The following is a 24207-nucleotide window of genomic DNA, read 5'->3' on the forward strand; positions in this document are numbered from 1 at the left end:
CACCAAGCGGAGATGTGGGACAACTTTTTCAGGTGATGGCGATGGCAAAGGCGTCGGCGTAGGCGAAGGCGAGAAGTCTCTTGCAATGTTGCAACAAAAAAAAAAGAAATAGTTGACGTCAACGATTACGTTGACAGCGACAGCGACAGCAACAGCGACAGGTACTTGCGACTGGCAATAAGCGAAACGGAAGCGGAAGCAATCGACTGACTGAGTGACAGACTAGCCCAATGCCTGACTGATTGATTGGCTGGCTAACCGCAACTGTTTATTAACACTAAATGATTTAAGTCGCTGTTAACCTAAATTTGAAGACGCCAATTGGAGGTTGGCGCTTTGCTTAATTTCGATTTTTGTTTGTTTTTTTTTTTTTCAACAATTTCTCATTTGCAAGTGGAGCGGAAGTATTCTGTCGTATGCTGTGACAGTGTCATCTGCAAAGTGCAGTTTCAGCTACAAGAACTAAATGGGTATGTGGCAAGTCGAAGTTGAAATACACTTATATGGAAAAGGCAAACGAACTCCTTGGGTCAAGTACTTGATATAAAAAGCGCGGTGTAGGTGCAATGCAAATGCACCTGATTAACCTTTTTTTATGTCTTCATTATTATTATGATTTATCATTAATGGAAGGCTTTCAAATATTACCGATAAGTATAATGGAATAGCAATTTTTCTAATAAAAAATTCTTTTATATCATTGTCTCTATTAGATTTTTATACCCTGTACCCAAAGGGTGAAAGGAGGCGTGGCAGACCCCACAAAGTATATATATTCTTGATCAGGATGACAAGTCGAGTCGATATGGCCATGTCCACCTGTCCGTCTGTCCGTCCGTTCGTCTGTCCGTCTTGAGGCGGAAGAGATTTCTCTGGCACACCTGATACTATTACACATTTCATGTACAGATTATGAAAAGAACTGTAGCTTTTTCACGTTTTTTTGTAACATTTTTAAGCTTCATTTTACTTTTCTTCCCGTCAAAAACAGCTTTTATTCCTTCTAAAAAGTTGGCCACACTGCAACTGAAGAACAATGTGACACACCTCACAAACATCCTTATGCTGTGTCGCATGTCCGTCTGTATGAACCCTAGGATCTATGAAAGTATAAGAGTTGTATGAACGCCTGAACTTACCCCGCATTGGCTTAACTTTTCTAATCAAGTTCTTCTTATTTTTGCTCCTGCTTGGGGCATATATAGCTCAGTGTCGGATACAGGGTATTTTACTGTCGGACTTACTCGACTGTACCGTCCTCTCTTGTTTTTCAATTCCTTCTTAGACTTGCTTAGCTATTAAGTTGAAATTATTACTTGGCATTATCTTGAGTTGTGTAATAAATTAAATGTACTGCATTGCCGATTTGATGCGTCTCGAAATAAAACGTGATATCTGTACGTTTTAATATTATTTTATAATACCAATCATGAAATGGGGATCTAGCTTACAAGTACTCGTAAATTAAATAAAAACGTGCCAATAACTCTTTAGAGTGTGCTCGAAATTGTGAATATCATTTGATAAAGTAAAACATTTTTCGATATACTTGTATTAACCCCTTCCCCACTATTGAACGATTTTTCTTAAAATAGGGAACGCAGACGGCTTGTCACGTGACCATTGGAATCGGGCATCGGGCATCACATATGTACAGTCTGAAAATAGCCGAAAATATATACGAGTATAGTATATGTATATAAGCTGCGTGGTCAGTCATTTGAAAACGTGTGACACACTCACACGCAATCAACTTTCCACACACACACGCACATGCTTGGAGCGCTTTGAAGTTTCCTGTCGTGCGTGTGTAATTAACTTGAAAGTAAGTAACCCAGTAGGACTGTGAAGAATGCGTTCAGCAAAAGAGAACTAGCCATGGTAGACATGCAAATAATTTGCAGAAAAATGTCTGTATTTCACAAGTAATACGAAATTCTAAACTATTATTGTTGTATAGTAACATTGAATTCATATTTGTTTTAATTCGTATAGAATCTTATTCTTGACATACGTATTTAAGAAGTTCGACAAATTTTTGTGCAAGGAATTTGTCAGCATCTTTCATTCGCACTTCTATTCAACTCCTTTTTGTAGAAGGATATTTACTTTTCGCATTTTTACTTTTCGTAAGGTCATTCCGTTCCATTCCATATTGGGGAAATAGTACATGAATGGCCATTTGAAACGAGTTCTAAAAACAATTGTTTCGTATCTCACTTCTTTACTTGAGGGTGATTTCAATTCCTACTGGGTAGACGACACATTAATAGCCCACCCACCATACACACGACCCACCGCTCACACACTCGCAAACAGGCACACATTATCAGCGGTTGTTGCAGTTGCATGCATGATGGGCTCATGGACTGACAGACTAAGGGACTGATAAAGTGGTGGACTAGCTGACTAACTGCCACAGAGTACTCGTAACTGATGCAAGTAATTAAAGTTTTAGTAGCTGCCGTTGCTTTTTGAGCGGCAAAGCAAAAAAATATATATATATTTAAAAAATAAATGAAAAGCTAGGAAGGAAGTCCCTGCCATGCCAACGAGTCGAGACAATAAACAAAAATGGCAAAAGGTAGTGTAAAAAAACTTTTGTCGCATGGCCGTAAAGTTTTTGACCAGCAACAAAACAAAAATGTCAAAACTCAAACACAATTTGAATATTTATATAGCATTATACGAAGGGCAGGCGAATTCAGCCCTGGCCATGGAGAACTTTCCAGCCCTGGGGCGCCAAAAAAAGCACACACCAACTACAGTCAAATTGTTTTAGCTCAAAAGTCGCTGATCTATCGCAATTAGAGAGGGCTATTTATTTAAAGCTACATGTATAGTTAAAATTATTAATAATTATAGAATTACTTATAATCGAAAACTAGTACTTTTTTTGTGAAAATCTTTTTAAAAAATCAAAAACCTTGCTATTCGAAGGACTCAATTTATTCAAATAAAGCAACTCTCTAAATACTGGGATACCAGGACTGGTGAATAGTGGTTGTCCTACGTAAATTTAAGAAATTTAAGTAGAAGACATTTTTTTTGGAATGACGAAAAATACTATTCGAGTTATCGAGGCTTGATTGTCTTTAAAATGTCATTTGGGTGTCAGGTGCATGTCATTTTAAAGCAGCGCAATATCCCCCTAAAGAAGACCGCGAAATTCACCCTCCCTCGCCATTCACCGCATCCCCCGCCACTCGACAGAGTTGCTGCTTCATGGCAATTATAATCGTGATGCACCGCCACAGGAAATTTTGTCGTTTGCTACTTGGCTTTGAGTTCATTCCGAAAGTTGTCATGCACTTACAAAGCGTTCACGTCCGTGCTAAGCCAACAACAATAACAACAACAACAATAACAACAACAACTGGAATAGCAGCAACACAACAACAATGGCAATAGCTACAACAACCCAATTGCATTTCTAGTGCACTCAGATTTTTCATTACGTATTTTATTTTTTGGCAACTTCAAAGCAACATCATCGAACTGTGACCCGTAAAGGAGAAAAACAAAAAGGGCACCGTTGCCAGGCGTTGTAAATAAAATGTGTGGCAAAGTAATGGAGTAGTCCTTTGTGCTGCTCAGCGGTGGCCACGCCGCGCCACACACAAACCACCATTTATGGTCACCACCAAGCCCACTTTTCAATATTTGTCCCAACCTTTCGACACTTTGTATTTTTTAATTTTGCTGTAAGCAATAGTTTTAAGGGTTTGGCATTCTTGGTCTATTTATATTGATGATATTTATAACAAATTTTATGTCTGATGCCACAAAGCAGAACAATAATTTAGAAAATCAGATAAATGTACGATAGAATTCCATCTTTCTTGTACGTATAAAGCTCTGTTAACTTAACAGCTGCCAAGCAAGCGCTTAACAGCGATCAAGTTGCAGTAGCTTTAATTAACAGCCAATGTGCCAATGTTCATGAACGGAATTCCAATTTGCGTTCTTATTGGAGTATTAACAGGATCCCCAAGTGTACGGTGGTTTTGTTACTCGCGCCTTTCACTACATACCTTTAAGATTAAAAAACTATCACTTAGAGTAAAAAGAGCTGTCTATGCCCACTGCATAGCTCCGATATGGCTGTACGGTATTCAAATTTGGGGGATCGCCGCAAAATCTAATTATGAGCGCATCCAGGTCCTGCAAAATCGTGCATTGCGGCAAATTACCAACTGCCCCTGGTACGTGCGCGGTTCGACCCTTCACCGAGACCTAAACCTGTTCACCGTGGAGGAGCAGATTGGAAGGCATACAAGTAGATACAGTGACAGGCTTCTGAGTCACCGCAGTTTGCTTGCAAGAGGACTCCTTCCTGCTAGACCTTTGCGAAGACTGAAACGATTAGTTTTTTTCAAAACACTTAGATAAGCATAAGCCACCACTAACTTATTAATCCTCGCGCGGAAGTGCTCGAGGTTGGGCTATTTTATATTTGTAAAAATGTATTGTTAAGGTGCTAATCTGAATGCACGGCTTCAATGCTTTGATTAAAAAAAAAAAAAAAAAAAAAACTACATACTTATGTATTGTATATTATATTACTACTTAGTATTATATAACTGCTTATATTAATGCATATGTTCAATGGAAAGGAATCCTCTTCACAAAGAATATGGTGAAAAACGGTTTAATTCATTATTTATTCTCAAAATTGATGATTCTCAATTATAGTTTTTATCTTCAGATGTAAGAATGATGTATTTGCTTTAACTTGTTATCCCTTTCTATAAATTTCATATAAATCTCAGGCGGCATAAGCTTATTGTATTAACTAATATGTGGTTACATATTTAAATGTATTTTTGATGCATGCACTTAAATTTCATGATATAAGCCGATAATTATTGTTAATCCCCTAAATGTGGATAGAACATGCAAAAGCCAGTGGTAAGTTAAATTAATTTAAAGTATGAAATTTTATTTCTGTTTATCCCTTCAAGGAGAGTTTTTAATATAGTTTTTAGGGTATAAGTATATGTAGTTATGTACATATATGGAGTACACATAGGCACAACCTACTTATGAGGCTCATATCGGAAATTGTTGAGGGGATTTTTGTTGACTCGCTCAAAAGCTATCGGCAAAGCTCGTCAAAGCGAGACAAACACAATATTTAATACGATTGTGGCAACTGCTGTTCGCTTATCGCGCTTTTGTTTAAATAATACAGCAATAACACAAAATAAAACACAAAGCGAATACCACGCGCATATGGAATAGGCGGGTAGTGCTTTGCGAAAATCGTACGACAACAGTTTGAAAATTGTGCAGTCGAACAGACATGAATAGGGATACGCAGCAATATGCTAACTACGAGGATCTGAGGCAGTCGGAGGTGCCGGCAGGTTCCAACTCCATACCCTACATGATCAATATCCCCAATGCTGAGCAACAGCCGCGGCCAACCCAGCAGGGATTCAAAACTTGTGAGTTGAAGCAATCGGAACAATAACAATAAAAAAGAATGTGTGACTGTGATCAAACAGAAATAGATTTCATATACGTAAGTCCAAGATCGATAAGATAACAAATTAGTTTAGCTCTTGTTCTTGCCCAATTAAAATGCCAATTTGTGAGCAAGCTCGGCAAAAGAGTTCGATCTAAACATCAGACGGCTATTTCCGATTGCAATCAATGCTTCCACTTCATAATTATAGATGTTTACATGCACTTAAATACTCCATTCCTAATCGCGTACGGCTTACAGCACACACTCGATATGAAGTCAACCGCAACAAATCCAGTTCGAGTGCATTTGGCTGACTAGAGTTCAGGCACATTCATTATGGTGGATAAATACGCTTGTCAAGATATCCGTAAAAATATGACGTCAATGTATAATATGTGTGGATATTATGCTAGTATCCAGCTTGTGATGTTACAGTTATAGGGTATTATACCCACCGATGGTACCTGCGGATTTACTGAAGGCGTCTCTTGTGTGAAAAATAAAATAAATAAATAAATACACATAAATACACTCTCCATAAGGTAAATGTAAACATCTATAAACCGAGGAAGACAGCCATAATAACACCTATATTGAGGCATAGCAGAGCCCAGAAAGGAATGAAGGGGGGGTTCGGAGAATAACTCACAAGGTAAACGTGGCCGCATCTTCCAACAACCTATTAAAAGAGTGAGAAAACTTCTAATTTGTCACTGCAGACGGATCTTTATACTATATGTATTTATATATAACTTGTCAAATGCCTGTTTGAGCGAAGCTATAATGCCATAAATTAAAAGTAGATGTTGAAATAAATTTCGTTTCAGAAATTCATTTAATAGCCAACTTGTATCAGCCATTAAATGGGGATTTCTTTTCTATGGGAATTTAATATAATCATCTCATAAGCTACGAGTACTTACTATATTTCCAGCGCGGCGTAGGTTTTTTCTGTAGATAAAAACTGATAATGGGGATTACCCAGGCAGAACATCGCCACATACTCCTATAGTACATGATGTTAAATATATCATCATCAGTCAGATGATAATTTAATAAAAACATGTTATACATAACGCCTATGCCAGACACAATGAACTAAACGATACAATGGGGACTCAATTATAGATTTTTTTAAGAATATACTAGGAAACAACGTATTTTATTGAGATTTAGAAAGCATTTTAGTTTGGGAAAGCGATTAAAAAACTAGTAGAATGTTAAAGGTGTGCCAGCCCGACTCTGCAATGCCCTTTACCCACCCATTCTGGCCCGCTACAACCTTCATTTGTACGGACGAGCACATATACACAATAAAGACCTTATTGTTTGATATATTTATCCGATATATGTATTATTTGCTAGTTTGCTTTTTGAATATTAGTTATAATGAACAGAAAAAGTAAGATTGTATCTTAATTACAAAGATATCCAACTATACATGACTAAATGGGACGATATAAAACGATGAAGTTTTTTACAAATTTATTTTCTCTTTCACTTGCAGCTGAGAATGAGCCAGCCGGCTGCTTTGAGTTGGTGGCCATAATCCTTTCTGTGGTGGCGTTCATCCTCACGTTTCCCGTTGCCATTTTCATTTGCTTTAAAGTGGTCGCAGAATATGAGCGTGCCATAATCTTTAGAATGGGACGGCTGCGCAGTGGCGGAGCTCGAGGTCCCGGAGTCTTCTTCGTGCTACCCTGCATCGATGAGTACTGCAAGGTAGACCTGCGCACGGTCACATTCAATGTGCCGCAACAGGAGATGTTGACCAAGGATTCGGTGACAGTGACTGTGGATGCAGTCGTCTACTATCGCATCAATGAGCCACTCAGCGCCGTTATTCAGGTAGCAGATTATAGCACATCGACTCGCCTGCTCGCAGCCACCACTTTGCGCAACATTGTGGGCACACGCAACCTGTCCGAGCTGCTGACTGAACGTGAAACGCTGGCCCACAACATGCAGGGAACTTTGGATGTGGCCACTGAGCCATGGGGCGTGATGGTGGAGCGTGTGGAGATGTAAGCTATGCCATGCGATTTGTATTGTTGTCTTAATGACATTGATGATTAATCCGTGCAGCAAAGATGTCTCGTTGCCCCATTCCATGCAAAGAGCCATGGCTGCCGAAGCAGAAGCAGCGCGAGACGCACGTGCCAAGGTTATAGCCGCTGAGGGTGAGAAGAAATCCGCAGCTGCATTGAAGGAAGCCTCCGATGTCATATCCTCCAGTCCATCGGCACTGCAGGTAAGTTAGTATTTGATAGAGCAAGTTAATAGATGCAATTTTCTCCATATGTATATATGTATGTTCGTTTGCCATTACACTTACAGTTACGTTATCTGCAAACGCTGAGCAGTATTTCCGCCGAGAAAAACTCAACGATTATCTTTCCCTTGCCCATGGAGCTATTGACTCCATATCTCGCGAAATATGCAGATATGATGCCGCCACAAAAGCAATAATCAATGAGTTTACACTTATCGTACATGTTGTATATACCACAATTTGTTTTTACAATAAATAAACATTTGTCTCCAGCACTCCCAATGCTTTCATTGCCTCTGCGCGCATTTGCTCTTGGAAATTTGCATGGCCGGCTATGATGAGCACGCGTTCGCCGTTGGATGAAGACGAGCCAGCCAATTGGCAATATGTCTCCAGCTCATTGGCACCCAATCGTCTAGTACGCACTGTCTCCTTGTAGCGAAGACTGGCGCGAAAAGCTGAACACTCCTCATTGCAGCCACCGTTCTCCTTGCAGACAGCGGAAGCACACTTTTGATGCGCCAGATAAGCACAGCCTCGATAATTCCAATATTTGGCAAATTCCAGCAGACGCTCGCGAAAGTACAGGTGGCTCAAATCGCGGGCGCACACCATATGATGAATGCGACTCATGTCGTCCTCATTGTCCAGCACTTGCGTGATCAGCGGCAATGTGGGGGCAATAGCCACTCCCTGGGCTATGATAAAAATGCACTTCGGGCTGCTGGCATTGTGCGCATAGTTGCCAATTGGTCCTCGAAATTCCAGCAACGCCTGCGGTTGCAGCCCAGCTATATATGCCGACATTGGACCGTCCGGCTGAAGCTTGACCAATATTTTGAATTGCTTGCGCTCAAAGTCCACCCAATAGGGCGAGTACGGACGCAGCAGTGGGGGCGCATGCGCTTCAACCGTTGCCCGCAGCATCACATGATGGCCCGGTGGAATGTCCAGAATGCCATCGTCCTCATCTGCTCCTGCTTCGTAAGCAAAATGCAGATGAAGCACCTGTGAATTCTTGTCAGAATCGGAATGGGTCTGCTTATATAACAATTTGAATTTGCAATAGTTTAGGATAACATTGCGCTTGCCTGCAAGCAACGCGCGCACACTTGGTTTTGGCTTATTGTCAAGAATGCAGTTGGTGCAACCATTGCCACAACAATCGCTCTGGTCGATTTCAAACAGATGTTCTTCGTCGCAAACCATTTCGCACGTATTTAACACTAGAGTGCTGCCAATAGCGCGCACTTTTAGGGATGCCAGAGCACTCACCAAAGCCCATTATGTTTAGTGCTGCCAGCTCTTAGGCTCTATGGGAAATTGAAAATTGCTGGATGGTAATATATAATTCATTGCGAAGCCTAAACTTTATACAATTTTAATTTTTAAGAATTTGTTTAAGAAACGTAAGCTGTAAATTTACTACCACCGTTTAATTCCGTAGTCAACTTTTGAAAAAGCCCTTGGAAAAAGATAAGCTGGTAACACTAATTATAATTTGTTCCAAATTATATAGCAGGCTGCTTTAAGGCAGCAGTCACAATTCTAACAGATGTTTGTATGTCTGTTGTGACATTGTCTGACAGTTGCATGAATGTGTGTGTGCTGAGAAAAGTGCATTTTCGGTCTAGAAAAATAGGAACAACGAATTCAATCAGCGCATTTAGTAACCAATTCTTTTCTTGCGTTCATCAACCAGCAGCGCTGTCGGCCAGTGGCCAAAGCAACTGCAGCATTTTATATAGCTTGCATCCGGGGTGTGCAGCTTGAATAGGAAAGCAAGTGCATTGCGTTATGTGCAACTAGTGGCGTCGATTTGGGGCTACTGCAAAGCAGTTCAAGGCAACGGTAGCTGGAGTTTTGATCCGGATACAGGTCGGGTGCGGCAGCAGGCGGTACGCATCATAATCACGCGCACACTAACTCAGAAATCCGCATCTTAGTTGTCTTTCTATGGCAACATGAACCTGGAGTCGCTATTTCGTGACTTCAATCCGTGGTAAGTAGACACCATCACTACCACCATTAGACTTGATGTTTATCATAATAAGGTAATACAAATATTTACCTTAATTTCCAGCAAATTCATTGTCCACTGCAGTCTGTTTACATTCGTGACTCTCCTTGCTCTGCGTTTGGACGGCTTTATAGGTGAGTGTAAATAGAGACTTGCCCGTACAGTTATATTATTGATTCCTCTTTACAGATTGGCCTTACTGGGCCATATTTACACCGCTGTGGATATGGAAAGCCATTGCCATATTGGGCGCTACTATTGGCGCAATTGTTTGGTGTCGTTATCCACACTATCGCCTCGAAGGTGATTCGTACACTCAATTCAAGGCCATGCTTATCTCGCTGTCCTTGCACCTGATATTGCTGATGTTTGAGTTACTGGCCTGCGATAAGCTCACATCGGAACGTCATCTGTGGGTGCTGGTCTTTATACCGTTGATCTTTGGCTCAGTTGTGAGCGTGGGCGCATGTGTCTGGGCCGTCAAGCACGATCGCTCCTTTGAATTGGAACTCTTTTTGGCCGTTAATGCCCTGCAGTTTGTCTCATTGCCACTGAAGCTAGACAAGTTCGTCTACTGGCAATGGGAGGTGGTCTTTGTGCCCATGTGGATTGTGATATGCCTGAGCTTAGTTAGTGTGCTGTACAATATAATATTCTGTGGAATAATGATGCGCACACCAGAGGTGTCGCTGCAGCAGAAGAAAGCGGCACTGAATGCTGCTGTTGGCAATATTTGCACGGTTCTGCCTCTGCTCTGCTTTCAGGTAAGGAAACGCACAGCAGAAATGTACCGTGCAGTCTTTAAATGCGTCTGAGATGCGGGAAGGAAGGAAAGGATTTGAATAATCTATTCTTCAACATTTCATTTCAGGTTGTCATTTGTGACAAGCTGGATGGCGAGCTGAAGTTCCCCTACATTGTGGTGTTCTCGCCGCTGCTCGTCTCCATACTTTCCCTGATCATCCTCAGCTTCAGCGCCAAAGGCGGCAATATGTGGTGGTTTGGCATACGCAAGTCCTTCAGCCAATTCCTTCTCTCGGCGATGCCATTTCTCCAAGAATACGGCAACATTAGCTACCATGCTGAGACGCACAGCAACGCTGGTCAATCGGTGCCATTGGACGCCTCATCCTCGTCCACCAGCAATGCGGCCGCTGCCGAGCAGTTACACGAGTTCAGCAAGCACGACAAGAAAAGCAAGAAGGCGGCGAAGAATGATAGCATGAAACCTGTGGTGCCATTTATTAGCATCGATTTGCCAGACTAGAACAGATATATACATATGTGTAGCTATTATTATTATTGTCACAGCCACAAATTCTTCTCACATTTATCCCCATACACACACAACCTGCATACAACATATTTACACTCTCGCGCATGCAGTCTTTAAAGCTATACACATACATACATACGTGTAGAAAAAAGAACTTAATAGTTAAGTGGAGAATATTTTTAGGCATACGCATACAAAAGTCGATCGTAGTGGTAGTTTCGTACTGAATTTTTACTATAAGCTATCGCCCACACTGCTAATCGCAAAACAAATACACACGTCTATACATGTCTGTATAAAAATATATATTTTTGGGCAGCACGCACCCAGGCTTTTGGGCAGATGTGCTTGCGATCCCCTCATTTGCGTGCATAACCATAACGGATATGTGTAATACATACATATTTTGGGGTATGATTTGTTTGTCACCAACTACTTACTCTTAAAGAAATGATTTGTATAATTTTACCATATCTGCAATATTTTGATTTACAAATACAATAACAACTATGCAACATTGTAGTTGCAACCTTTTACTTATGTGTGCAAATCTATACATACTCATCCACGTACAATTTGCTCTCCTATATTTTTACACTGTATTTAACACTTACAAGTTTACAATAGGTGTAAAAAGTGTAAATAATTTATCATTAAATTAAAAAGATTTCATAAAAACGTGCTTCCAAAATTGTTTGCTCAAATTCTTGACCTCTTTATTTTTACTACGAGTATTCGCATTTACGAAAAACTTTAGCTTTTGATGGATAGTATTACAGCAGCAGAAACAACAATAAAGCAAACAAATTGCGCTGAAGAACAAATGAGTTTGTTTTCAATTCCAGTATCAATATGTATGCATATCCTATACTACCGATATAAGACCAACTGCGAAACCCGAGTCTCCATTTCAGTGGACGCGGAAGCAATCGAACATATGGATTTCAATCGCAAAACTTTTATTCATCGCCTGAACGCATACTTATTATTATTTTGACAGGTCTGTGAAAACTATATGTACTCTATTTATTCCCAAACATTTATCGATTCTCTTCCAGCCTGCCCTATAATTATACAAAAATTCAACGTATAGAGTAGATTGTCACACACTGCTCAAACAATAACATAGTCCCATATGGTCTCCTACCTTTGACAGCTCAGCTGGATCTCAGTTTTCCCCCAATTAGAGGTCGAATTTGTCGAGTGACTCAGCCCAAATGTGTTGAACATAACAGAACAGTTTAATATACACACATAAAAGTACATATGTACATATATATGCATGTATGTACATACATTGTGATGTTAATATCCCAGAAAACTCGATCAATTGTACGTATTAATCTTTATTCAAATTAAGAAGCTACAAAGTTTACAATATGTTTTTTCTTTTTCTTCATTGCCTTTCATGCCTTCTTCGTTTTACGTGCGAGTAAATTTGTCACGTATGTAGAAGTACATGTACATACTACATACATACATATTGATGCAGTAACGCAATGCTAAAAACTAGCCGTTTTTAAAAATTATCTATATTTGAAGCTTGCGTTCTTCAAATTTATATATGGAAAGCAGCAAGGGGAAAAGTGCTGGAAAAAAGTGTAAGTGGGTGAGAGTACAATTGAAAGTTAAAAATTTGTTTAAAAAAGTAGCTGCCAAAGCACATTATACATGGAAAGAACCGAGAACAGCAGTGCCCTGAAGATGGCGCTGCACAATAAATTTGCCAAAAATGCGCATGTGGGCTTTGTCTGCACTTGGTCTCAAATATAAAATTTAAATTTTATTTAGCAATAACAGTAAGTAAGGAATGTAAATAGTTTCTTTTATATTGTGTGCCATTTGCTATTTTTTTTTTTTTTTTTGGGAGAGCTTAAATGGGAAATATTCCATGTTTGGTAAGTCTATGCGGGGCTTCAAACTCGTAAAATCGTAGCCACACAGCTGCTTTATGGTTCCTTCAGTTGGAGCAAAGACTTTTTAGTCTGTTTTGTTAAATCTTAACAATAAAAATGGTATAAATGAAGCGATTGTTCTCTATTTTCGTTAACTGGAACAGTCATACACTAAAAGAATGTACAACTTTCGGAATCGCAACCGAAATAATTTGTGGTTTAATTCCCTGAATGTAGGACTTTTAAGCTTCACATAGACTTTTCAACTATTTGTAGGGGTATTTTGCATATTAACAATTGTTCTCATTTATCTTATATATTTCACTTAGCTACAAAGTCTGGTATTCAAGCGCATTGCTTGAATAGCTTTTAAGTGCGCTTTGAGTTCTACTATATTAGAATTTCATACATTTCCAGAATTTTAGCTATGAAGTAAATATTTATAAATACTATATATATAAAGAAAACCGATTTGTTCTACTATAAAAGGTGGTGTTTTCTAGAGCCCATATTCGGAACATACTCAACGATCGTATAGATCAATAGTATTACTTCGCACAGCTTGAAAATCACCTCTTCAGTTAGAAGCCAAGATTTTCATTTGAAAACAACAAACAAACGATAAGCAATATATGTTCTGCTGATGTATCTAAATATTTTCCTAGTTTTATCGTTTAATGTTGTTCCTATTTTAGAATGTTTACAAATAAAGAGCTTATGATAAAAGCCAATTGTAAATTTCACACATTTGAGTCAGCAATATATTGTTTTAATTTGGTTTTTAATTGATCAAAAACTACTTATATGTATTCCACTTGAGTTTCCTACGCACGTAGCTTAAATACTCTCGTACAGTATTTTTGTTCACTTCTACGCTCATCGATCCGAAAAGAACTTACTCGTATGTACTATATGTATATGTTATAGTATGGTCTATTTATAAGAAGAAAGTTAACGCCCCTCTTTCGTTGCTTGCCGCAGCTTATGGCTATTGTCTGATTTGCTTTTGGTGTTATTAGAACTATTTTTTATCGTGTTATAATACTATATGTAGTTATGTGTGTGTGTATGTGGTATTATAAACTATTTTTAATCTTTTGTATAAACAATATCGATATACATTGGGAATACATTTTATCTGAGTTCAAATTGGCTTGGCTGGGCTTTTAACGGAGTACATTGGGAAAAACGATAAAAACGAGGGGCTTTTGACATTGGAACTATTATTTGTTCATAATTTTCACTTTTCATAAATGTAGTTGTGACTATTTTCGTTGATTTTCTGTTCAATAAAGTTTCCAGTTTCAAAATTCAGAATCGAAATAAATGTCTCTCTATAAATCAATTTTAAAGTCGATTTTGGATTTTGTAATTGAAAGCTCGTTCGAACGCTGTCTTAATCCTAGGCATAAGTATGGTATATGATTTTTTCTTGAAATTGACTTGAGATCAAGCATTGGTTGCAATCACAATATGAGAAATGTTCTTCAAATTAAACTGGAAATCTGGCTCTGTCCCCATTTCCGGTAAATTTAGAAATTTGGAATAGACCTGAGCAGCTACTTTACTTATTTTTTATTGTAAATGGGAACTTGAATGCAGTATTCAGGGAAAAGAATACAGTAGCTGTGTTTGAAAAATGGAAGAAGATATTTCAGATATTTGTTGTTTGTTTTATTTTAGGGAACAGACAGCAAAGGTAAAGCAAATCATTAGACCTAACATGAATAAGTAATCGGACTTTGGGATATTATTTAACGAGCTGGTATATTTGAAAATTTGAATATAATTTTGTTAGGATCGTATGATTTTATAAAGCACTAAAATGTGTCAAAATTATTTAATCACAATTTTTTAAATGGCTTAAATAACTTTAGAAACGAGATAGGCTCATCTTATTAGGAAAAATGTTTAAGAAAATGTATATGCTAAGCTTAAAAACAAAATAGTTCGTATATATGTATGTATATGCAACAATCAATAAATAAATATTACCATATAGATAAATAAAATCACATTAGGCGTTAATAAATAAAATGGAAGTGCGTTAAAGTATGTTGTTCTAGGCATTCTAGGCATTATTTATAGGTATAATTCAATTAATGCATGTAACTAGTTGATGGTGCACTTAATATTATATAACTTAAATTTTTGATTAACTTTGGATTTCGAATGTATTTGGAGAGAACGTTATATTTTCTACATAATTTGTTTACTTGTGTGTGTTTAACTCTGGTGATTTATTTGATTTCATTTAATGGTATCTCCTAATCTTTATGCGTATGGAACTCATTAAACGTACATACATAATGAATATGGAACATTTAATTATAGGAAACAAAAGTACATGCAAGTCTCATGGAAATTAGCACGACAATAAAGTGTTAAATTATGTTTCTTTGTAATAACTTTTTGGAAGCGCTTTAGTTAAATTTGAAGAATTTCAATAATTGTACGTTTCGTTCGAGATGCAATGCAAATGTTGAGGGAATTTTCATACTTTCAGTTATACATGCTATGTATTTTGTTAGTAATTATGTATACACAAAACAAAAAGGTATTTATAAATCATCTGACTAGCTCTTAGTCGCTCTTTTGTTTCGAAGGTGGCGCACAGAAATATTGTGACAGATTCTCGCGCGGCGCCTGCACAATCAGCATAAACTGCGAAGGGAAGTCCCAGATGATGGTGAAGTGAAATAGCATGTTTGCAATGGCAATTAAGTATTCAAAAAATGCAAACCAACTAAAGGCTGTAGGAACAAGAATGAAATCGGGCATTAGGTTTCACTTCTATATACCTTATATATAAAAGATAGTTTACCCAAATCATGACAGTAAAATCGATGTTTAGCAAAGAAGACCAACAGACCGATGGTGCTCAATATGGAGACAACAAACAGTATTTTCTTCCACTTAATCGAAAGCTTCTGCTCAACGTTCAGCGTATGCGGGGCATGCAGGATCCCATTTAGCTTAATGGTGGCGAGCATATAGCATAGCGAACACACCATAAACGTTATGAAGATCTTCTCATGTATGGCTGCAAAAAATGCATTCGGAAATAAGAGTAAATGAAATAGAGTAAAATATGAATTTATTATACATACGATAGTTCTCCCGGTTCGATATATAGGTAACGCCTCCCAGTGACGCTATCTCAACGCAATTGAGCACTAGGATAAGCGTGATTAACCAATTGGTCCTTGAAACCAGGGCAGGCGCCAGGTTCGCCAACTGGGAACGATAATAGTTCTTGTAGACAAAGGCAATGGGAATGCGCGGTCCCAGATGCAGCGCAATGCTGAAGCGCCAAAAGTAACGCTGCGGACTTACGCCGGTAATTGCACTTATCGAAGGTATAATGTTGTAGACCTGTTTCAGATGCGACAAGTTACATATTTATTAGCTAGGTGTTCGGAAACTTCGTTAGATATAGATATTACACTTACTCGGCAATGTGTCTCGTGTACATCGTCGTATTGGAAGACGTAGGCGGTCACAAAGCACGTGAAAAGCGTCACCAATGGCAGCAGCGCCGTCACAACACATATCTGATGGAAACTGGCCAGGTAGTGTATGGCAAGAGGCTGTGACTGCCTGTCCTCCAAAGACGACGAACTAATTGTTGTTTTATCAATGCTTTTGCAGCTAATCGTTGTTTTATGTTCTTGCATTTGGGCCGCTGCCGTGTCATACTGTGAAGAAATTGGGTATATATTTATTACACATTATATCATGAAATCAATTAGGAGATTGAAGGCAGGCAGGAAGAAACGGTATACGTATATTACTTACCTGGCAGCATTAACGAATGCATGCCTAGCAAATACTTCCATATTTTTTGATTGTGAGTGCACAACAGAAAAGCGCTTTAATTAAAAAATAATACAAAATAAATAAATAAATGAAAATTAAATTGTGAAATAAAGACACAAAACTAATGTTACAAAAAAATATTAATAGCGTTTCATTTGCAATTAAAACAAAATTGTTCTGAAGGAGGATTGTTAAAAATTGTCTGTCTAGATAGAAAATTCTGAACGATACGATATCCCTCCCTTCAATAGTGGTTGCATTTTGGGAAAGAACCATGTACATATTTACATTTTCATTGGTTATGGTTAAACAAATAACGGAAACAAGTCTTGAAACAAATATTTGAATAGAGCTTATTGTATATTTGTGCCAAATTTAATTTACAGAGCAGGGTTTTTCGGCCTTGTCAGCGACGGATCGGGGAAACGAGGGCGCACACAATATTCTGCTCTCATTCACAATAATAGATGTAGAACAAAAATAGAAGACAGGCGAATCGCCTCAACCACCATGTGGAGGAAGAAACAGCCATACTGACGTAATCGATGCTCTGTCCCCTCAGAAATTAAATTAGTAAAAAATTAATAGAAAATTCATGGCGAGAATTTAGAAACGAAATCAATGCGCTGAGATGAAACTGGGCCAGGAGAGGCTTACTATAGTAGGCAACGTCAATAACAGTTGGATGGCCATTATTAGGGAGGAAAAATTGTCAAAGAGAAGGGGGGAAAAGGAACTCAAATAAAAAATATTGCCACAAAAAACTAAATTACAAGGACATTAAGAAAAGTGAGAATGATTGTAACATTAACTGTAAACAGTAACGCAAATAAGAAATTCGTGTAGACGCGGGTACTTTTGTGTTTACGTACATACATACATATGTATGTACATATGTATGTATTTACCCAAATATGTACATATGTATGCATGTCTACTTGTATAAATGTGTGTTTGTTATTTGGCAGGAGTGTGTGTGTGCAGTGCAAACGCATATTGTAAATGAAAAGAATACAATAAGAATAGCAACAGCAACAGCAATAGTCGCAGCCACAACAAAAAATAAAACGAGACACGCACCTGAAGCGAGGAAAAGCGCAAATATACGGCAGGCAAAAAAAAAGAAAGAAAACGCAAACCTCAATGAGCGGCATGCGCACGAAAAGCAAGAGGAGGGGGGAAAAGCACATCATATGCGTGTGGATGTTTGTGTCTAGGAAGAGGAGGCGGAGGAGAAGGGTCGAAAGTGGAGCTGTGTGTGAGTAAAATGCTTTTGTTTGAAATTTTCAACGTCAACAATTCAAAAGGCTGCGACGACATTTGCACGAAACGGCGGCTTTGGCGTTGGCATCAATGCCTGCGTCAGCGTCGACCGTGGGTGGCGACGCTGCCACTGCTGTTACTACCGACATTGGTTATATAATGGCCAGACCAAGTCCAAGAGCACAAACAAGCGACAGCAAAAGCAAAGCGCACAAAAGCGTTCGCAAGCCAAAATGCAATAAAAATCGAAGGCAAAACTTGGTTTAAACTTACCACTGAAGCAGACGCCATGCCGATGATGCGACTGTCGCTACCTCCGCTGCCATTGCCGCTGTTTCTGCCGCTTCCGCTGCTGATGCTGGACGCTGTCGCGCTTGCCGCCTTCACCTCCGGTGCCATGTGCATGTTCATGTGCATGTGCTGCACTAGAGGGAGCATTAATTATGACTATCATTATTAACACTACCAATATCTTCACCTTCACTACCACTACTAAGGTTACTAATTTCTTCACCTTCTTCACTCATAGTTGTTTTTACTTTCAAATTAACACTATTAATTTCGCAATATCTTACACCATAAATCTTCACAAATCCACCACCAACGTGCAGCACATGAAATCGCATACTGAGTCTCCGAGCAGGAATCCAATGAATGCTCTACTATCGGATACCGATAATATTAGTATCGTTTCATATCGATAGCTTCAAAAGCGAGCTACAGACCGAAATCCTGTTGATACATCTACGCAACATTTAATTGCCTATACTATAAGCTTTGTAGTAAAACCATTCCTAAAGGGAGAAAGGGGAAGGAGTTGTATTTAAGAATTAATTTTGCCTGGCAGCTGTTCATTGGTCGATGGTTTGAGTACTGTTACTTATGATTGATACTATTACTTGATGTTTATAAGCTTTACAGAGGCTTCCCTTGCTCAAGGAAAAAGCTAGATTTTCAAATGCTTACGTATGTATGTATGTATGTACATAGATACAGATTACATTTTAAAAAGAAATCAAATTACTAAAATGAACTCTATTTTTTGTAGTAGTTAGCATTTATTGAAAAACTAGTGTTTTTATTACAGGGATTGTTGGTTGATGTAGTTTGTTGTTGTTGTAGTACATACTAAAAATTCCAATTATTCTTCGTACAGATATTACTTAAATGATTATGTTATGTTAAAAAACATTATGAGTGTTTTCTTTCTTATGCTTTCAACACTAAAAGGGATAGAAAGTATTATGTGCTGAGGGCACTAAATTTAACTTTACGTTTTTTTATTTTCAAGAAAAAAAAAGTAAAAATAAAACTCCTGCAACAAAAAAAAAACGAACGCAAAAAATCAGAACATTCATGTGGATAGACTATAAAAACTAATGTATGCTTATACTAGTTACAACATTTTCTAATTTAGAACTTAAGTTTTTGTTGTTTTTTATGTTTTTGCTCTCACGCTTTCTTTATAGCTTTCTCTAACACCTCCTGTTCAAGAACAACACTTAAGATGCTTCTTTAAAAGCTAATCTGTGCTTCAAAAATAAATATGAAAATTCTTTTAAAATACATGTATACTTATAATTTCAATCTATGATGCGTCGAAAGCTGTCAGCTTCTGTTTATACGTAGTATTGTATAGAGCCGAGGGGTTCGGTCTGCCTGTTTGCTGCTGCTCCTTTTTATTCTGTTAACCGAACAATGTAGGTGACTTAAAGCCACAGCTCACCTCCACAGATCTCGAGGATCATTTTCTTTCGGAAATATTCCATATTTTCCTGCGTAAAGGTAAGCGGCTTGTCACGCGTTATGTACTCAGCAAACATGCAACTAAAGACGCCGCAGTCGCTACCATTTGTCTGATGCGGTACATCTGCAACACTTTCTATTTTGAAGTCGCTCATATCAAAAGGTTTCTTGCGCTTGTCTAATGACTCTTCATGCAAATATAGCTCTAGGGCTTGAAGAACCGTTGGGTTCGGCTGACCCATTGAGTCGTAATAGCGTATGGTCTTGTTTCTCATATGTATGATGGCCATGCACCAGTGAACGCCGCCGACATGCACCGGCACGGGGATGATGTCTTTACTGAACAAATCCACTTTACGGGTCCAGCGCTTAACGGCACTGTGCCCACTTTGGAGTAGACGAGCCACAAAAAATGTGTTCATTGCGTATACGCTGGGCAGTTTTCCAGATTTTCGTTCTGAGCGATCAGTGAGCATGTTCATGTAGAAGTTAATAACCTCATCGTTGAGCCACCGATTTCCGACGAGTGTGTGTATGTCGTTCCTTGTAATATTTAGGCTGAACTTGGAAACAAGCACCTATGACGCAAATTTCGAAACGAGAATTAGAGAGAGAGAGAGAGAGAGACAGACAGACAGTTATGTGTATATATTTGTATGCATGTAGCTCTACTCTTACCTGCGGCCCTGGACCATGCACAAGTTCGTTATAGCGTTTTATATGGTCATCGGTCATGGGTGGGAACTCCACCTCTTCCTCTAATGCTACTTTTGAGGAACTATCTATGACGAATATGGGCTTGTGAATGATACGCAAACGTGAAATTTGCTCGCGTAATCCCTGCTCAAAAGCACGACGCTCATTAGATGACTTTTGTGCCCTAGAAAGAGGAATGCAACCAATTTAAATACAATATTGTCGTTATAGAAGCATCTAACAGGGCACTCACTCCTGCCAGGCTATAGTCTTGGCATCTGACATCCTTTTGCGATTACGCGAACAACGTTCCGAGAAAGCGGTCGCAAAGTTGTCCGAGAAATAGGAGGACAACTCAAAGTGGCGTTGCAGAGCATTTGTTTGTGACAAGGAAGTCAGTGATCTAAAAGATATTCCATTTTATATTTTTACTAATAGTTTCCAAGGCTACTCAGTTAATTTATAGTCGAGTTCGTAATCTTTGTTTGAAAGCTCTTTTGGTTTAGCGGCATGCTTACGTGTTAAGATTATGTTCAGAATTGGCGGTCTTGCCAATAGTGGTGTTGCTTCCAATCACATACTCGTCGACGTCATCCAGGTCGATGACCGGCGGTGCCTCTGGTTGGGGGGCTGCGGCACAGTCATTTGTGCTTTCGCTGCTGTGGGAGCCGCTGCTTATGCTAATGCTGCTACTGCTACTTATGGAAGTGGCGATCCTGCTGTCGCAGCGCACAAGCGGTGGCATTATCCTGATAGTTGGCTCTTGACGATCTGTATCTTTATCAATCAACTTGGCGTATTCAGCAACCTCATCGTTAATGGTATTTGTTGGTTTAAGCTTGAGCAGCCTGTTGAACCAATCGTTGCCATTCCGGGCGATACGTTGCACTGGTGGTGGCCTTGGTTTATAATGATCCTGAATCGGAGATCGGATTTCCTGCAAGCTCATGTTATTGATCAGATCAATATATTGGGTGCGATCGCATTGCTGATCCTCCTGCATCACAATACTGTCGTTATGCAGATCATACCAATTCAGACGCCCCTCAGCTGCTGCCAAAAAAATAGTTCAAAACATTACATTTCAATATTCTATGGGATTCTTGGAGTGCAGAGAGCCAAAAGGTTTGTTGCTTACCGTTAGAGGACAAGCTGCTCGAAGGCCGCATATAGCTATAGTCCATTAGACATCCGTTCGTGCCATGACGCACTGCATCGGAATAAAGCAGATTCGGTCGCACGGCAGATGAGCTGCGTACACATTCCTGATCTGCTACCTTGGGCATGGGAATGGGGCGACTCATGCAGCCGCGGAGTGGCCGATATCTCGAACCAGAGTAAACATATCTATCGTTATTCTCATCATCTGACAGATCTATGACGGCCATGGAATTTGTGTTGCGTACACGCGTGCGTATCGTCTGTGGCACATCAAATATCGAGCGACGTGCTGGCGTGGGTACGCCAACCGTTTGTCCATCGTTGGCATCCGACGGATTGAAACGATTCTTTTGGCTGCGATTGGTTGCCATCGGTTTTGCTGCCGTAAAGTTGTATTCGTCAGCTGTGAAACGAGAATTGAAATTCAGTTGCTAGAGTTTCTGGGTTCGACCAATTAACAGACTCACCGTCATTCGGTATATATTTGGGGAATGTATTATTCACACGACGATATTTGATTAAGAAGGAGTCTTCTTCGAGTTCTTGAATAGACCGACTGAAATCAGACATAGCCAGGTAACAAACGAACAAAAAATTAGACATTTTGTATTGCATGTTTAAATGATAGAAACTACTGAATTTGACTTTATTTAAAAAACAAGGATTTCTTGAAACAAATATATACAGAAACAATTCCAATTTCATGGCAAAGTCTGTATATAGTATATCCTATATACATATATAAAGTAATGAAAAATGATTTCTGTAAAAGGGAGAGCGGCCGTATTAGCTTCACTTTATGCACTTACCGTCGCTTCTTTGCAGATGCACTGTCAGCGTTGATTTCAGCGGTGCCTCCCTCGCCCCCAGCTATTGTGTTTTGTGAGTCTTTGCCGCTATTCCAACTGCCGAGCGCAAACAGATGACGTATTTTCGTTAGGAGATCGAAGCCCATCGGATCTTTTGTGTTATCGCGATTTATTTGGTCAATGCGAGCCGACACGGGGGCCAATCTGTCGTCAAAATATTGAAGCCAGTCCCTGGTATCAGCGTCAAGCGTTTCGCTCAACAGATAGTCTCGCACATCGAACAATTTACGACGGAGCAATAATATTTTCCAAAACGTTTCAAGATCACAATTACACAGTTGGTTCTCGCAGAATTCGTTTAGAAACTCTGCTGTGCGTTGTAATGTGGCCAAACGAGAATCAGAAGTGTTTGGGTTATTCGGTAAAGTTGTCTGGGTCTGAGAATTTGCATGGACGTGCTCCGGATCGACAGAAGCGCTTGAATAATTTACAGAATCCTGGTCTAATTGCCATAAATTTGCCGCAGGCTCACTGTTGTTGTGAGGTGGTTCCTGGTGTTGTTGTGTGTTTTCTAGAACTTCAACAATCCCCTGCTGGCATTTAGCGTTTTCAATATGCACACGTATGGCAGAATTTGATTAATATTGTACAAACCTGCGTAATATATGCGTTATTCGCTAGGGTTGTCGTTTGGATTTGCTGATCGACAGGAACGCTTGAACTAATCACAGAACCCTGGCCTACTTGCCATAAATCGGCCACGGACCCACTGTGATATGGTTCCTGGAGTTGTTGCGTGTACTCTACAACCTCAACAATCCCCTGCTGGCATTAAGCGTTTTCAATATGCGGACGACGAGCTGAATTTGATTATTATTGTACACACCTGCGATGTTTTCGGCATGAGTGTGCCATAGCCATTGGGAACCAAATTTAAATCAACCACCTGAAGCAAGAGTCGATTTGATGAAAATCCGTGTTCCTCATAGGCTGAGGTAGCCGCCACTTTTTCTATATGCTGTATGTTGGCTGTGTTTTGCACACTTTCTGGTGTGCCAATGTTAGTAAGTGCGATATGGTTTATGGGGCCGGCTCGAAACTGCAAATTGAAGGAGAGTAAGCCTATTCAAAACATTAACATCATTTTTGAATATAACACAAAACGCCGGTGCAAAAGTACGTTTATGAACTATAATCTGCAATTTGTTCTATTAGCGTCTCTTGTGGCGGGAGCGTGTGACCGATAATTACTGCCCCATCCATTTCTCGTCTGCGATTTACGCGCCGTTTTGAAAGCATTTACGAACCGTACACAACGGGAGTGTAAGTTATTATTCAACAAAAACTACCTATAATGTGTCCTTTAGAAAAAGAACATAAAACATTAATGCCACGCGCAATTTGTTTTACTTCATTGCAAAATCCAAGCCGGCTGCAAGTTGCACTGGAGGTGTTAGTTTTAATTGCGGAAGTGGGCACATTTTCTCACTAGAGCTTATATGTATATATGTCCACAGTATACCTACTTGGTACTCGATTTCTTTTCTGATTATTTCCGTTTTATTACTTAAAGTGCACAAATTTCGTATGACAATTAAAATTTCTTTCAGCGTGCTTACACAAAATAGTGGTGGACGAAATTGGATGCAATCGGTGTATACAAGCCACATATCGAAAAGTTATCGAAGCAAAGCGATAAGAAGGTGTTTCATAGCCTCGAACTTTATTTACGGGTGCTCAGCGAAATAGCGGTAAATAGCGTTTTGAGCCCATGAAC

The 24207-nt window shown here is 39.2% G+C and overlaps 5 protein-coding genes across 7 annotated transcripts; 2 read left to right on the top strand and 3 right to left on the bottom strand.

The window, feature by feature from the left end:
• Positions 1–5257: 5257 nt before the first annotated feature.
• Positions 5258–8020, top strand: LOC115627823 (band 7 protein AGAP004871). The gene is made up of 4 exons (XM_030523657.1): positions 5258–5450; positions 6981–7497; positions 7559–7724; positions 7811–8020. The coding sequence occupies exons 1-4, from the start codon at positions 5306–5308 to the stop codon at positions 7940–7942; spliced, it is 960 nt and encodes a 319-aa protein (XP_030379517.1). The 5' UTR covers positions 5258–5305; the 3' UTR covers positions 7943–8020.
• Positions 7323–8954, bottom strand: LOC115627954 (NADH-cytochrome b5 reductase-like). Its single transcript, XM_030523848.1, has 2 exons — positions 7809–8954; positions 7323–7718 (listed from the first exon to the last, which is right to left on the bottom strand). Exon 1 carries the CDS (start codon positions 8952–8954, stop codon positions 7992–7994), a length of 963 nt encoding a protein of 320 aa, XP_030379708.1. The 3' UTR covers positions 7323–7718; positions 7809–7991.
• A 406-nt stretch (positions 8955–9360) lies between these two features.
• Positions 9361–11577, top strand: LOC115627810 (transmembrane protein 185B). Its single transcript, XM_030523640.1, has 4 exons — positions 9361–9747; positions 9829–9899; positions 9955–10529; positions 10637–11577. The coding sequence occupies exons 1-4, from the start codon at positions 9710–9712 to the stop codon at positions 11030–11032; spliced, it is 1080 nt and encodes a 359-aa protein (XP_030379500.1). The 5' UTR covers positions 9361–9709; the 3' UTR covers positions 11033–11577.
• A 792-nt stretch (positions 11578–12369) lies between these two features.
• On the bottom strand, positions 12370–18625 carry LOC115627818 (post-GPI attachment to proteins factor 2-like). 3 transcript variants are annotated; one of them, XM_030523649.1, is made up of 6 exons: positions 18594–18625; positions 18292–18443; positions 16389–16634; positions 16047–16311; positions 15761–15979; positions 12370–15689 (listed from the first exon to the last, which is right to left on the bottom strand). In XM_030523649.1, exons 2-6 carry the CDS (start codon positions 18433–18435, stop codon positions 15520–15522), a joined length of 1044 nt encoding a protein of 347 aa, XP_030379509.1. In that variant the 5' UTR covers positions 18436–18443; positions 18594–18625; the 3' UTR covers positions 12370–15519. The 3 variants fall into 3 exon arrangements, with proteins under 3 accessions (XP_030379509.1, XP_030379508.1, XP_030379510.1); XM_030523648.1 differs by lacking the exon at positions 18594–18625 and adding an exon at positions 18497–18573; XM_030523650.1 differs by lacking the exon at positions 18594–18625 and adding an exon at positions 16735–16808.
• A 444-nt stretch (positions 18626–19069) lies between these two features.
• On the bottom strand, positions 19070–24100 carry LOC115627955. Its single transcript, XM_030523849.1, has 10 exons — positions 23957–24100; positions 23317–23529; positions 23085–23255; positions 22431–23023; positions 22089–22177; positions 21599–22024; positions 20979–21513; positions 20714–20863; positions 20443–20644; positions 19070–20342 (listed from the first exon to the last, which is right to left on the bottom strand). The coding sequence occupies exons 1-10, from the start codon at positions 24098–24100 to the stop codon at positions 19728–19730; spliced, it is 3138 nt and encodes a 1045-aa protein (XP_030379709.1). The 3' UTR covers positions 19070–19727.
• Positions 24101–24207: the final 107 nt, after the last annotated feature.

Source organism: Scaptodrosophila lebanonensis, unplaced genomic scaffold (genome assembly GCF_003285725.1).
Source record: "Scaptodrosophila lebanonensis strain 11010-0011.00,11010-0021.00 unplaced genomic scaffold, SlebRS2 tig00000098-arrow-pilon, whole genome shotgun sequence".
Classification (NCBI taxonomy): Eukaryota; Metazoa; Arthropoda; class Insecta; order Diptera; family Drosophilidae; genus Scaptodrosophila; species Scaptodrosophila lebanonensis.